The sequence below is a fragment of the Ciona robusta genome, chromosome 14 (assembly GCF_009617815.1).
Source record: "Ciona robusta chromosome 14, ASM961781v2".
NCBI lineage: Eukaryota > Metazoa > Chordata > Ascidiacea > Phlebobranchia > Cionidae > Ciona > Ciona robusta.
In genome coordinates, this window is record NC_143248.1 from 3,044,729 (window position 1) to 3,058,387 (window position 13,659).

The 13,659-nt window shown below is 37.8% G+C and overlaps 2 protein-coding genes across 4 annotated transcripts; both read right to left on the reverse strand.

The window, feature by feature from the left end:
- Positions 1-50: 50 nt before the first annotated feature.
- Positions 51-2,487, reverse strand: LOC149724979 (uncharacterized). Its single transcript, XM_089892410.1, has 4 exons — positions 2,238-2,487; positions 1,714-1,897; positions 701-920; positions 51-397 (listed from the first exon to the last, which is right to left on the reverse strand). Exons 1-4 carry the CDS (start codon positions 2,318-2,320, stop codon positions 51-53), a joined length of 834 nt encoding a protein of 277 aa, XP_089748536.1. The 5' UTR covers positions 2,321-2,487.
- A 111-nt stretch (positions 2,488-2,598) lies between these two features.
- Positions 2,599-13,434, reverse strand: LOC149724980 (uncharacterized). Of its 3 annotated transcripts, XM_089892624.1 has the most exons (10): positions 12,858-13,434; positions 11,250-12,669; positions 11,028-11,153; positions 10,622-10,675; positions 7,599-7,640; positions 7,188-7,283; positions 5,314-6,635; positions 4,918-5,160; positions 4,588-4,782; positions 2,599-4,345 (listed from the first exon to the last, which is right to left on the reverse strand). In XM_089892624.1, exons 2-10 carry the CDS (start codon positions 11,354-11,356, stop codon positions 4,257-4,259), a joined length of 2,274 nt encoding a protein of 757 aa, XP_089748750.1. In that variant the 5' UTR covers positions 11,357-12,669; positions 12,858-13,434; the 3' UTR covers positions 2,599-4,256. The 3 variants fall into 3 exon arrangements, with proteins under 3 accessions (XP_089748750.1, XP_089748751.1, XP_089748749.1); XM_089892625.1 differs by lacking the exon at positions 11,250-12,669; XM_089892623.1 differs by lacking the exon at positions 12,858-13,434 and having other exon boundaries at positions 11,028-11,504.
- Positions 13,435-13,659: the final 225 nt, after the last annotated feature.

A 13,659-nucleotide genomic window follows, 5' to 3' on the forward strand; every position in this document is an offset into this window, starting at 1 on the left:
AAAAGCGATTTGCCAACTTACAAAACCTGTCTCTATAAAAACCTATTTTTTTATAAAACAGTCGCCATATAATTTAACCAAATTTGCGCTTTCATAATGTTAACTCCCATGCCACAATGCGTCCCGTCGTAACTATAAACAAATGTAGTTAACTTTCTAAAATCAAACGTCTTTATTTCATTTATGTCCAGAAAGTTTCTCATTCTCGCTGAAAAACTATTTAAACCGTCTTCAACGTTACACAACCCCCAATACTTCCAAGGGCTTATTACCCCCGCTTTTAAAGGCAGCACCCACGTAATTTTGGGCCACTTTGCCTTTTCTTGTTTGAGCAGCATTAGCGCTGGGTTAAGAAATTGGTTAATTACTTTGTTCACGTCACAGTGGTCCAGAACACCTGGAAAATAAGTTGTCGTGATTATTTGGAACTATTAATTTGCTACATAACCAAATAAGGCTTGTATTAAACAATTAAGAAAGTTCTCGAGTCATGTGGCTACAGTTATAATCTGTAAATATTCTTTGTTTACCACCAAATGAGAAGAGAAAGATGAATAAAGTCATGTCCCATCTTACACCACCTTACTATATTGTAACGATTGTCGTTCTGTCGCTATATATTATGCCTCTTTGTTGTTACACTTTTATGAGACGTCCTACTGCGTTTGAAGAGACATAAAGTAAATAATTCTATCCTTACCGATACCAACAGTAATGTAAGTCTCATTTCGATGAAGAAGACCTTTCACCAAACTGTAGAACTCGTTTGAATATTTGCTTTCTAAATATGGTTTGAATTCCACGTCAAAATTTCGATGCCCGCCATTGCATAATGACGTATTACTGACGTCATCAGTAGATTGGGCCGTCTCAACAAGACAGTCGTATAACATGAACTGTAGATTTCCACGACACAGATTCTGTATGAACAGTTTGTCAAAAATTGTATCTCTATAGTAGGGTGGGGGGAAACGGGACACCCTCGTCACACGAGCATAAAGTAAGGTATGTACGTGGTATAACTTGTAAGCGGGTACGAGGTGTTCGAAAGAGAACATCCGTATTGTAATGTCGTGGGTTTAGCACTTAGTTTATTGACACGCGCACTGTTTTTATTGTTATTTACGTAATATTTGTATTGTTTGTTAGTTTAGTTTTGAATGTGTTTCTTCTCACTATTTGTGTTCTTTTGTGTTTTCCTTATCACTATTTGACCTAGTATTTTGCTTTCCTTATCACTGTTATTCACGCACGACTTGTTTCCCGCAATTGTTTTAACGTTCCCGCGTGTTCCCTTTGTTGCTGTTATTGCCGATGGACTAATTGCTGCTTGTCACGTGTCGCGCTTTACGCGCTTTTCCTCTTTCTAGTTTTGGGTGTATCTGGGAGTTCTTGTTGTACCGTGTTGACGAAAGGTTGTATTAATTGTGAACTGTTTTATCCAGTGAAAGCCGTATCGAGTTTTTGTTGTATCGAGTTGTTGTGGTATCTAGTTGTGGTTTATGTGGTTTAACAGTTTAGTGTGTATTTTAATGTCATTCGTTTTTATTCAGTTTTTATTAAATTACATGTTTTTATAGTTAAGTCGTGATCAGTGTAGCTTACAACAGACTACAGCAGTCGGGCCCCGCGATTGGCCGTTAAAGCAGCGTCCCGGACCAAACCCCCGTTATCAAACGTAACAGTATTATAACGAATTAATGTTATCCTTACTTTGCTTTTTTTAGTTATGCATCTTTTCATTGCTCCATCTTCAGTTCGACCACTTAAAGATATCATTAGACCAAGGAACGTGTTTCGTATCAAAGAATCGCCAACAAAATAGAACTTCCTTCTTATTGTATTGGCGTTTAACACAGCACACGCTTCGTGTGGTTTATAACGAATCATCCGGCACCTGCAAACGTATTTAAAATAAGTCATAACCATACAGCGTGTAGTGTTACATCCGGGTTTTCCACGCTTAATTAATCAAACACGAATTCTTGGCCTTTTGTTTTCCATGAACAAAATAACGCCTTACAGCAGTGGCCATATATTGAAATACCAACACACAGTATAGTCTCAAATTTCAGGACCAAACTGTTTGCACTACATAGCTTCCGTTTTACACAATTTATCATAAACCAGTATACATTTGGCATATGTAGTAATTTACATCTTAAAGTTCGCCGTATTGTTTATATGTGCACTGTTAAAATGTCGTACCAGAGAGAGTATATAATCAATCAACGTACCGGTTGTCATTCGGTTTCCATTTTGCCTCTTCCGCGTGGATATACTTTCTCATATCCAAACAATCCGGACAAAAACAAGCCATTGAATCACATACTCGCGGTTTTACCTATGTAACGGTTAGAAACATAATACTTTTTTTCAGAAACATTTTACCGAGAGACGTTTATGGTTAGAAACCTAATTTTGGAACACATTATTAGGTTCCGGAAACCTAATACCTATATTTTTAACAACCAAATTACCAACCGTTAGTGGCAGCATGGAGCTAAAATGCAGTTTTACTGAATAAAAATAATGAAAAAGAGTTACACAACTCACGCACAACAATGTGTATATTATGATAGTTAATCAACGAGCTAGTCATGTATTCAGCTTTATTGTTGAAACGAAAGTCAATTTAACAGTTTATGAACCTATAAAAGCACATTATTATATACACTTCAATACAATATAATAGAAATATAGTCTATGGACCCATTAAAACACAATACAGTAGAAATATAGTCTATGGACCCAATAAAACACAATACAGTAGAAATATAGTCTATGGACCCATTAAAAAACAATGCAGTACAAATATAGTCTATGGACCCATTAAAACACAATGCGGTAGAAATATAATCTATGGACCCATTAAAACACAATACAGTACAAATATAGTCTATGGACCCATTAAAAAAACACAATACAGTACAAATATAGTCTATGGACCCATTAAAAAAACACAATGCAGTACAAATATAGTCTACGGACCCATTAAAACACAATACAGTACAAATATAGTCTATGGACCCATTAAAAAAACACAATACAGTACAAATATAGTCTATGGACCCATTAAAAAAACACAATGCAGTACAAATATAGTCTACGGACCCCATAAAAACAATACAGTAGAAATATAATCTATGGACCCCATAAAACACAATGCGGTACAAATATAGTCTATGGACCCATTAAAACACAATACAGTAGAAATATAGTCTACGGAGCCATTAAAACACACAATACAGTACAAATATAGTCTATGGACCCAATAAAACAAAATACAGTACAAATATAGTCTATGGACCCATTAAAAAACACAATACAGTACAAATATAGTCTATGGACCCATTAAAACACAATGCAGTAGAAATATAGTCTATGGACCCATTAAAACACAATACAGTAGAAATATAGTCTATGGACCCATTAAAACACACAATACAGTACAAATATAGTCTATGGACCCATTAAAAAACACAATACAGTACAAATATAGTCTATGGACCCATTAAAACACACAATACAGTACAAATATAGTCTATGGACCCATTAAAAAACACAATACAGTACAAATATAGTCTATGGACCCATTAAAACACAATACAGTACAAATATAGTCTATGGACCCATTAAAACACAATACAGTAGAATATAGGGACCCAATAAAACAAAATACAGTACAAATATAGTCTATGGACCCATTAAAAAACACAATTCAGTACAAATATAGTCTACGGACCCATTAAAACACAATACAGTACAAATATAGTCTATGGACCCCATAAAACACAATGCGGTACAAATATGGTTAATGGATGCATTAAAAGCATGAGGTAGAAATATAGTCGAAGAAATCTCTAAAAATACAAGGCGGTAGAATTATACAACCCATACTAGAGCATGACTGATAGTAGCGTTTTTGCTAATTTGACGATTACTCAGAAGAGGGGCATTAATATTGCTGTGAGTTAACCAGACAAACGAAAAAACATTCATCATTATAAATTCAAAAAGCAAACTGGTCCGCAAACATTACCTAGTTTATAAACCTAAGTTACTATCAATTAGTTTATAAATATTGATTAGAGCAACCAAATATTGGTTATATGCAACTTAAATTTGTATAATATTAGTATCACATCATATTGAAAAAAACAATGTCAGTCAGGCTCCAGTGTATAATCCCAATCGTAAAAACAATGCAGTAAAATATACAGTCTAGTCTTTATACAGTAAATTAAACAAGGCAATTAATATAACAGCTTCTTCTTTCTTTTTCGCTTAAATGGAGATTCAGCTACAAACTCATCATCAGAACGCACTTGTTTGCATGGGGACCCTGTAAAATAATACATAGTTAAGTATATCTGAAGACGTTAATAAAAAAGAATACTTTGTGTTAAAAGGGACAACTATTAATCAGGTGAACAAAGACAAAACCTGAACCACTAAAATTAAATTCAAATGAGTAAACATGCAAAAGATAGAAAAGCATGTGTTAAAAAAACAGACAAGATATGAGCATACATTTAAATGTATATGCAAAATAAAACAGACAAATTATCCATAAATACCACTCACAAGTTGTCACAACACGTCGAGCTGGATAAAAAAGGTTGTCTGCGGGCCACCTCGCTTTGCATTCTTCTTCCATCTTAATTTCATTAAACTGCTTGATGCGTTTCCCATTTTTTGTTTTTAAATCCCGCACACGGTAAATATCTATTACTTCAGCATCATCCGAAAATGCAACCCGAATAAACTTTTCATCTTTATCTGCAAAATAAATGTCAGCATTTCATTTTCACATAAAAAACAGTTACCTGCTTGACGTTTATGTTATGTAAAAATTAAGTCCAGAATTTAAACTACTCATTTAAATATACAAAGTAAAAGTACAACATAACTTACTTAAGTCAGCACACACAAGATCAGTCTCTTTATCTACCGCAGTCGGATCAGAATCAGTCAGTGTAACACCTCTTTCTTCCTCAGCAGAATTGGGATCAGGCAGTCCAGCACCTCTCTCTTCCTCAGCAGAATTGGGATCAGGCAGTCCAGCACCTCTCTCTTCCTCAGCAGAATTGGGATCAGGCAGTCCAGCACCTCTCTCTTCCTCAGCTGAACTAGAATCATGCTCATTACACTTTTCATCTGCAAAATAATTTTAATATAAGGAATTTGGAAAGCTACAACGTTTATGTTATTTTTAGTTGTTAATAAAAGGATTATTTATGAAATGTGGCTTTATAATAAATTAAAGAAATATGGCATTTATGTATGTTATAAATATGGATGAATTCTAACCATTTGCTAACTGTTGCAATGTTGTACGACCCTGTTCCACAAGCTCATGCGGATGCGAAATGTCATACACCTTATGAGCTACAGCAATTGAGTGACCTTTAGACCTAGCAATGGCAATTTGAGCGGATTTCGATTGTTTACTTGCAACCATCGTAATTAACTTCCGGACATCTGTTACTGTTATATCCTTGTTTGTTGAATGAAATACTTGACTGCTTGTTTTCTTCCAATATCTATTAAATTCTGTTGACTCCATTTTTCTGTTACAACTTATTGAAGGAAACACTTTATCTAACTTGGTTGATTTTTGTTTTTTTGTTGCCCATAAATGATTTGAGGTAGTCCTCATATCGTGCAATTCCTCAACACTTAGCACTAAACAGGCATGTTCATTTTTTAACTTTTGGTCTTTAACGTATATACTATAATTTCCTTTCGATGTTTTTTCTGCTGAATCTAACTCTTCGATTGTGACTCCGGTTAGCACAGATGGTCGACAACCAGCTCGACAAACGACTCTTAAAAAAACATCACCACATAATTCTTGAACTTCTGATTTCGACAAACTGCCAACTTCACTTCTGCGTAACTCAGCTATGGTCATTCCATGATTTTGCTCATACTCTAAAATTGCCCGGTAGGGCTGTGGCAAACCACTCAACTTTTTTCTAGAGTGCTGTTTGACAATGTTTTGCCTTTTTTCTTTCCGTGCTCTTTGTCGACTCAACCAAGAAACTGTGTACTTTATTAGTTTATGAACACTCTCACTCATGTACATTGGATATTCCAAGTCTACAAACTCCAAAAAGTTTTTTAATGTAGCCAGGTACGCATATTTTGTTCCATCTCGGCCATCACCAACAATGCTCTTTTCAATATTGATAAAAATGCGCTTGGGGTCTTGTATTTCACTAGGATTTTGAATCATCTTTTTAACCTGATTCATATATGTTTTAGCTGTATCTGCATTGACTGGATTTCTTTTTCCAACCCCAATATCTTGTAAATGTCTCTCGTACATTAATAAAATTTTGTTGTACTGTGAAGTTTCAGTATTGCAATCGACCAACATATTTTGAAACTGAGTGCCTTTTATATCAATGTCTGGATGAGCTTTAATGCAGTGCCTTTTTAAACACTTTACTACAAGGTGACATATGCTGCACTCATATCCATTAAAATCTTTATAGTTTCCCTGTTTTTGAAGTTTTAACTCAGAGTCATAGAGAAGCTTGCTTTTTGGCAAATCTTTATGGTGATTGTTATAGTGTGTTGTTACATTATAAAACATTTTGGAGCAGTAGGGACATTTTCTTTGGCGTCTGGAATGAAAAAAGATTAGTCTGTGAACACAAAATCATAAAGCCAGCAGACACACTTAAAATAATAATAGAAATATTTAGGTTTTGATTTTTGCACTTTCAGTAAACACAACATTGCAGCCAAACTTAACAAGCATTGCATTGCAGGTTGCCTCTAGCACTTACTGAGATAAAAATAATTTAATGTGTATGTTAAGGATGTACCATTCCATAAACGGATAGGAATTGTGGATCATAGGCGAATTGCCTTAAAATTAGGTGCCGGCATCATTAACCAGTAAGGCCTAAGAAACATTTTGACATTCAAATTTTCACTAGTAACTGATTTTACTGGTTTTACTAAAGATTAGCCTACCCATCGGTTACACTTTAGATGGAATGCAAAAGAATAAATTGCGATAAGTGTTGCTTTTTTGGTCCATTTATACTTAAAATATAAAACACTTAAAAAAAAGTTAAAACTTTTGGTTCAACCCAGAAATTTAGAACCTTAATTAACTTTTATAATCAGATTATCAGAAATACACATACATTTGAAAAATATCATCTTACCTGCCAGATTTCGAAATCTTTCCAGTTTTTAATATTGTACTACTTTTGGTGGATAACGGTGTACTACTTTTGGTTGATAATGGGGAAGAAGTTGCACTGAAACATAGCATATGTAACATAACAAACTATTGCACAAATAAAGTAGGTGATTCAAAAATGCGTTAAAAACTCGAGCTTTATTGGGTTTGCTTGTGGACAATAATACCCATTTTAATAAAAAGAATATAATATATCAATATATATTGTTAAAAAGACGTGTCTTAATTGGTATAAACAGATGAAACATTGGTGCAATTTTTATGCATGTTCATCGTGGATAATGTAACGATTATTTGCACCATAATACCTTTGATAACCTATTACGATTATTACATCACAAACAAGAATATAACTAAATATTTAAACACATACTTCGAGCTGGTTCCAGAACAGGTTGGCTGATCACTAAATATCCTGTAAAGAGAAATTATTGTTTATTAACCAACCATGATGCAGGGTTGATATTAATTATTAAAAGGAAAAACATAGTATTAAACTGATTTACTGCCTATACATTAATTTGCAATGCTCAGATAATATTCGTATTGCAGTAGTATATACTATGTTGCACATTTAGATATTCTTCTTAATAAACTAGATGCCCATAGACAATGTATATAACATTAGAATGTTAGATATAAATAATTGAACTTCCAGACTCAGTCTTAAACCCAACCTGCTTTAGCCACGAGGCAAGTACACTTATTGCAAAGCCATGGCTATGGAATAATAAATATTGAATTAGAATATACATACAGTGGCGCACCCAGACGGAAATAAAGAGGGGGGGGTGGGGGGGACGAGTTCGCGGCCTCTCAGGATCGTTTAACCAGGGAGGAGTTGGCGGCTGTGTAACGTAGCATATTTTAACCTAGGACGAGTTCGCGGCCGTGTCAAGTATCATATTTTAACTGGGGACCAGTTGGCGGACCTGTAACCTACCATCGTTTAACGAGGGACGAGATCGATCGTTTAACCGGGGACGAGTTCGGGGACTGGGACGTTTAATGTAGAATCGTTTAACGGGGGACGAGTTCACGCCGTGTAACGTAGCATCGTTTAACCGGGGACGAGTTCACGCCGTGTAACGTAGCATCGTTTAACGAAAGACGAGTTCGCGGCGGTGTAACGTAGCATCGTTTAACCGGGAACGAGTTCACGCCGTGGAACTTACCATCGTTTAACCGGGGACGAGTTCACGCCGTGTAACGTAGCATCGTTTAACGAAAGACGAGTTCACGCCGTGTAACGTAGCATCGTTTAACGAAAGACGAGTTCGCGCGGTGTAGCGTAGCATCGTTTAACCGGGACGAGTTCACGCCGTGTAACGTAGCATTGTTTAACCAGGGACGAGTTCACGCCGTATAACGTAGCATCGTTTAACCGGGGACAAGTTCACGCCGTGTAACGTAGCATCGTTTAATCGGGGACGAGTTCACGCCGTGTAACGTAGCATCGTTTAACCGGGGACGAGTTCACGCCGTGTAACGTAGCATCGTTTAATCGGGGACGAGTTCACGCCGTGTAACGTAGCATCGTTTAATCGGGGACGAGTTCACGCCGTATAACGTAGCATCGTTTAACCGGGGACGAGTTCACGCCGTGTAACGTAGCATCGTTTAACCGGGTCGAGTTCACGCCGTGTAACGTAGCATCGTTTAACCAGGGACGAGTTCACGCCGTGTAACGTAGCATCGTTTAACAGGGGACGAGTTCACGCCGTGTAACGTAGCATCGTTTAACGAAAGACGAGTTCACGCCGTGTAACGTAGCATCGTTTAACGAAAGACGAGTTCGCGGCGGTGTAGCGTAGCATCGTTTAACCGGGGACGAGTTCGCGCCGTGTAACGTAGCATCGTTTAACCGGGGACGAGTTCACGCAGTGTAACGTAGCATCGTTTAATCGGGACGAGTTCACGCCGTATAACGTAGCATCGTTTAACCGGGGACGAGTTCACGCCGTGTAACGTAGCATCGTTTAACCGGGTCGAGTTCACGCCGTGTAACGTAGCATCGTTTAACCAGGGACGAGTTCACGCCGTGTAACGTAGCATCGTTTAACAGGGGACGAGTTCACGCCGTGTAACGTAGCATCGTTTAACGAAAGACGAGTTCACGCCGTGTAACGTAGCATCGTTTAACGAAAGACGAGTTCGCGGCGGTGTAGCGTAGCATCGTTTAACCGGGGACGAGTTCGCGCCGTGTAACGTAGCATCGTTTAACCGGGGACGAGTTCACGCAGTGTAACGTAGCATCGTTTAACCGGGGACGAGTTCACGCCGTGTAACGTAGCATCGTTTAACGAAAGACGAGTTCGCGGCGGTGTAGCGTAGCATCGTTTAACAGGGGGCGAGTTCGCGGCCGTGTAAGGTAGCATCGTTTAACGAAAGACGAGTTCGCGGCGGTGTAGCGTAGCATCGTTTAACCGGGGACGAGTTCGCGCCGTGTAACGTGGCATCATTTAACAGGGGGCGAGTTCGCGGCCGTGTAAGGTAGCATCGTTTAACGAAAGACGAGTTCGCGGCGGTGTAGCGTAGCATCGTTTAACCGGGGACGAGTTCGCGCCGTGTAACGTAGCATCGTTTAACAGGGGGCGAGTTCGCGGCCGTGTAAGGTAGCATCGTTTAACGAAAGACGAGTTCGCGCCGGTGTAGCGTAGCATCGTTTAACCGGGGACGAGTTCGCGCCGTGTAACGTAGCACCGTTTAACGAAAGACGAGTTCGCGGCGGTGTAGCGTAGCATCGTTTAACAGGGGGCGAGTTCGCGGCCGTGTAAGGTAGCATCGTTTAACGAAAGACGAGTTCGCGGCGGTGTAGCGTAGCATCGTTTAACAGGGGGCGAGTTCGCGGCCGTGTAAGGTAGCATCGTTTAACGAAAGACGAGTTCGCGGCGGTGTAGCGTAGCATCGTTTAACGAACGACGAGTTCGCTGCGGTGTAGCGTAGCATCGTTTAACAGGGGGCGAGTTCGCGGCCGTGTAACGTAGCATCGTTTAACAGGGGGGGGCGAGTTCGCGGACGTGTAACGTAGCATCGTTTAACAGACGAGTGCACAAGCTGGTGTGTTTGAATCAACAACGAGTTCTGGAATTTTACACCGGATGCTTGTTGAGCCCAAACATATTAATATGTCAATTCGTCGGCATCTTATCTAGACCTATCTGGAATTAAGTTAAAGTATCCAAAGACGCACAGTAAGCTAACACATTACATATGGACACATTACGCGAATGCGAATTTATATTTCTGTAATGGTTGAAGGGAATTGTTACCATTTATTGATATCAAAAAGGGGGGCTGGTCCCCTTAATTCCACTCCCCCTGCATGTGCCACTGTATACATACAACAATTTAACAAATAAAAAACATAAATTTAAAACAGTTTTGTTTTGTAACCTTTCAATGCTTGTTGTAAAATTCTTGACAACATCTCGGAGCATCTGTTTTTTCCTTCAAAATCATAAAAACATTGGAGAGCTACTTAGTTATATATTATGAAAAAGGGGAAAAGCAGACTTGTGCAAAAGTTTTTTAAGTAGAGAAACTAATATAGTCTATAATATATAATTATATAGCCTATGTCACCAAAATTCAACTGGCTTTTTGCGCATTATAAAAGTTCAGTTTTAGTACTAAAAATTAAAGACACATTTTTTTAAAAATATTATATAGTGGGTATCACCATGTCAGTGCGAGACCTAAGGAACATTTTAACACTAACAATTTTACTAATCACCAGCTAAAGGATTGCCCAACAGACTACAAATACAGTACTAGATAGTACTCGTAGTAGGTAAGGTACCTGTTACGTTCTCGTCCTAATAAATGTACATTATTTTGTGTACAATTAAGAACATTTTCATTATCTTCACTTAACACTTCTGAATCTTCACTTACTACTTCATTGAAATCTTCTTCTTCTAAATCTCTGTAATAAAAAGAAAACTTATGCAATGTGGAAACAGGTACAAATGGTGATACCGAGTCTGAACAATCGCATTCGATATACAGCAAATTCAAATACCTTTCTAAAACAAACGAGTCGGCATGAACGGATTCCACTTCACCATCACTTGGACTACTCACGGAAGAATCGGTAATTAAATTATAAAAACTTGACACGGACGACATTATTTTACAGCATACACATTCAATAACTCTTGCTTCTCAACTTCTGTAAACTAAATTCCCTCCTAACTGAAAAAATTACCCACAATGCAAAGCCAGAAAAACGTGTTTTTACCTGATTCATTGTTACGTTCAACATACCTACTGTTACGTCAGGCAGCAGGGCGCCATTTTGTATGAAAATAACACAGCGGACATGCGGAAATGCACATATTTAGCAAATGAAAGGAACTATACGCATAGAACAATTTTAACGATGGAAAAGTGAAAAAAATGTATTGACGTGTTACTAAAATAAAAACTCTTGCTTCTCAGCTTCTGTAAACTAAATTCCCTCCCAACTGAAAAAAATTACCCACAATGCAAAGCCAGAAAAAACGTGTTTTTACCTGATTCATTGTTACGTTTAACAAACCTACTGTTACGTCAGGCTGCAGGGCGCCATTTTGTATGAAAAATAACACAGCGGACATGCGGAAATGCACATATTTAGCAAATGAAAGGAACTATACGCATAAAAACAATTTTAACGATGGAAAAGTGAAACAAATGCATTGGCGTGTTACTAAAATAAAAAACGAATGTAAAGAAGGCCAATTTGTTAATGTTTTGGCTAATTGTTGGTACCCGAATTGGGCCAGTCATCGTTTTCTAAAAATGAACACCATGAACTCGTAAAAATAAAAGTTTGCGTGTTGCTGTAAACATAGCCATAACACTCGACTTAAGAAGTTTTAATTGGAATACATTTTTTCGTACTTGTTATTATGAATCAAATTAGGTTTGTATGTATTTGTCACTGTGGCTGACTTCTTGATAAGCTTTCGGCCATATGTCTATGACTCTATACGATCATAAAAGTTTCGCGGGATTTTAATATTCAGATATTGCACCAGTAAGTTGCTCTTCGGTGTCCCCACTGATCAGACTACGACAGAAAAGCGATAAATGAAGTATAAACCCACAACACTTGACAAGAGGGTTGATGTGACGTCACGTGACAAAACCAAGTAAAATATTTTAAAATAGACTAATAGAGCATTGTCAACACAACTACCAGAACTTATCTCGCGCGACTGAAAGATAATTTAAGCCTTGGGCAATTCTCATGAACCAGCTCTCTGTTGGCCGAAATTATCGATGTTTTACAACATGATCAAATGTCGTCCTTCCCTATCATCTGACGTCAGGTCGCTGTCACGTGATTTTATTCTTCATGCATAATTCGCCATTTTTCGTCCGCCAAAATTAAAATTAACCCAACTACCTTGTACTGCGTCTCCAGATCAACTTATTGGCCACAGGCGGCTCTGAAACTATTGGAAAATAATGCCACTGAAACTGACCACAAAATACTTTCTATCACAATAGCATATAGGCTACGCTAATGGGAGTAAATATTTTCGTTCCACAGATATATGTAACTTATACGTTTGCACACACACGAAGAGTACATGAAGTACATATAGAAAGCATAAATTTATAAAAAAAAAATCCACTTCACCTGTAACTCCTTGATCAAAAAAACGTATCGGTCGGTAGCCCGGTTTCGGTGATGCCAGGATAGAGGATATACACGAAAAATGTCATTGTTAATAATCTCGGGTTTCGAAAATCCTACGTCTACACTCTACAAGGTGATCTCTGTTTGAATCAGAAGGAAATACCCAACAAGACGTGCGTGATGAAAAATTTCCCAAACCAAATAACTTCACTAAACAAGTGTTATAACGGCATATGTAGATTAAACTAAAACGTTAAAAGTAAATCGTGCCCACCACGCATCATCATGGAAACAAAATATTTCTGGAAAAAATATATTTTGCAGCAGTACAATTAATAATAAAAAAGAAATTTGTCAGTAAATAAGCGAATACATCCCATAAATGGCAACGAATAAGAAGTTAGCGCCACCTAGCAGAAAATGTGCAGAAATAAAGACTTCCGGGGCAGTGGCAATGTTATTAAACTTACAAATAATACTATACGAACACCAAATTCTTTCTGTTCACTCACTTTAAGCGCTGTTCAGTTAAAGTTTGGGTGTGTTTCGTTGGCAAACTGATTACCGCTAGAAAGCCGGAGACTTGAATTTGGATTCTAGCTCCGGTAACAGCCAATTAAATAAATTTAAATAAAAAATACTGTAAACTTTTATTGTGAGCTAAAGTTAAAAATCCACTCCCGACACAGACCCACAAAACCGTATTCACTTGCGCAATACATTTAACCCATGCGCCAGTTTTATATTCACTTGCGCAATACATTTAACCCATGCGCCATGATGTTTTTTATGCGTGCGCCGT

Coding starts and splice junctions, on each gene's coding strand:
- LOC149724979 (XM_089892410.1), bottom strand. CDS start 2,320: ATGGCTTGTTTTTGTCCGGATTGTTTGGATATGAGAAAGTATATCCAC. Junction 1,898..2,237: donor TGGAAACCGAATGACAACCG/GTACGTTGATTG, acceptor ATACGTTTGCAG/GTGCCGGATGATTCGTTATA. Junction 921..1,713: donor GCATAACTAAAAAAAGCAAA/GTAAGGATAACA, acceptor CTGTTCATACAG/AATCTGTGTCGTGGAAATCT.
- LOC149724980 (XM_089892623.1), bottom strand. CDS start 11,356: ATGTCGTCCGTGTCAAGTTTTTATAATTTAATTACCGATTCTTCCGTG. Junction 10,676..11,027: donor TTAGGACGAGAACGTAACAG/GTACCTTACCTA, acceptor ATGATTTTGAAG/GAAAAAACAGATGCTCCGAG. Junction 7,284..7,598: donor TGTTCTGGAACCAGCTCGAA/GTATGTGTTTAA, acceptor GCTATGTTTCAG/TGCAACTTCTTCCCCATTAT.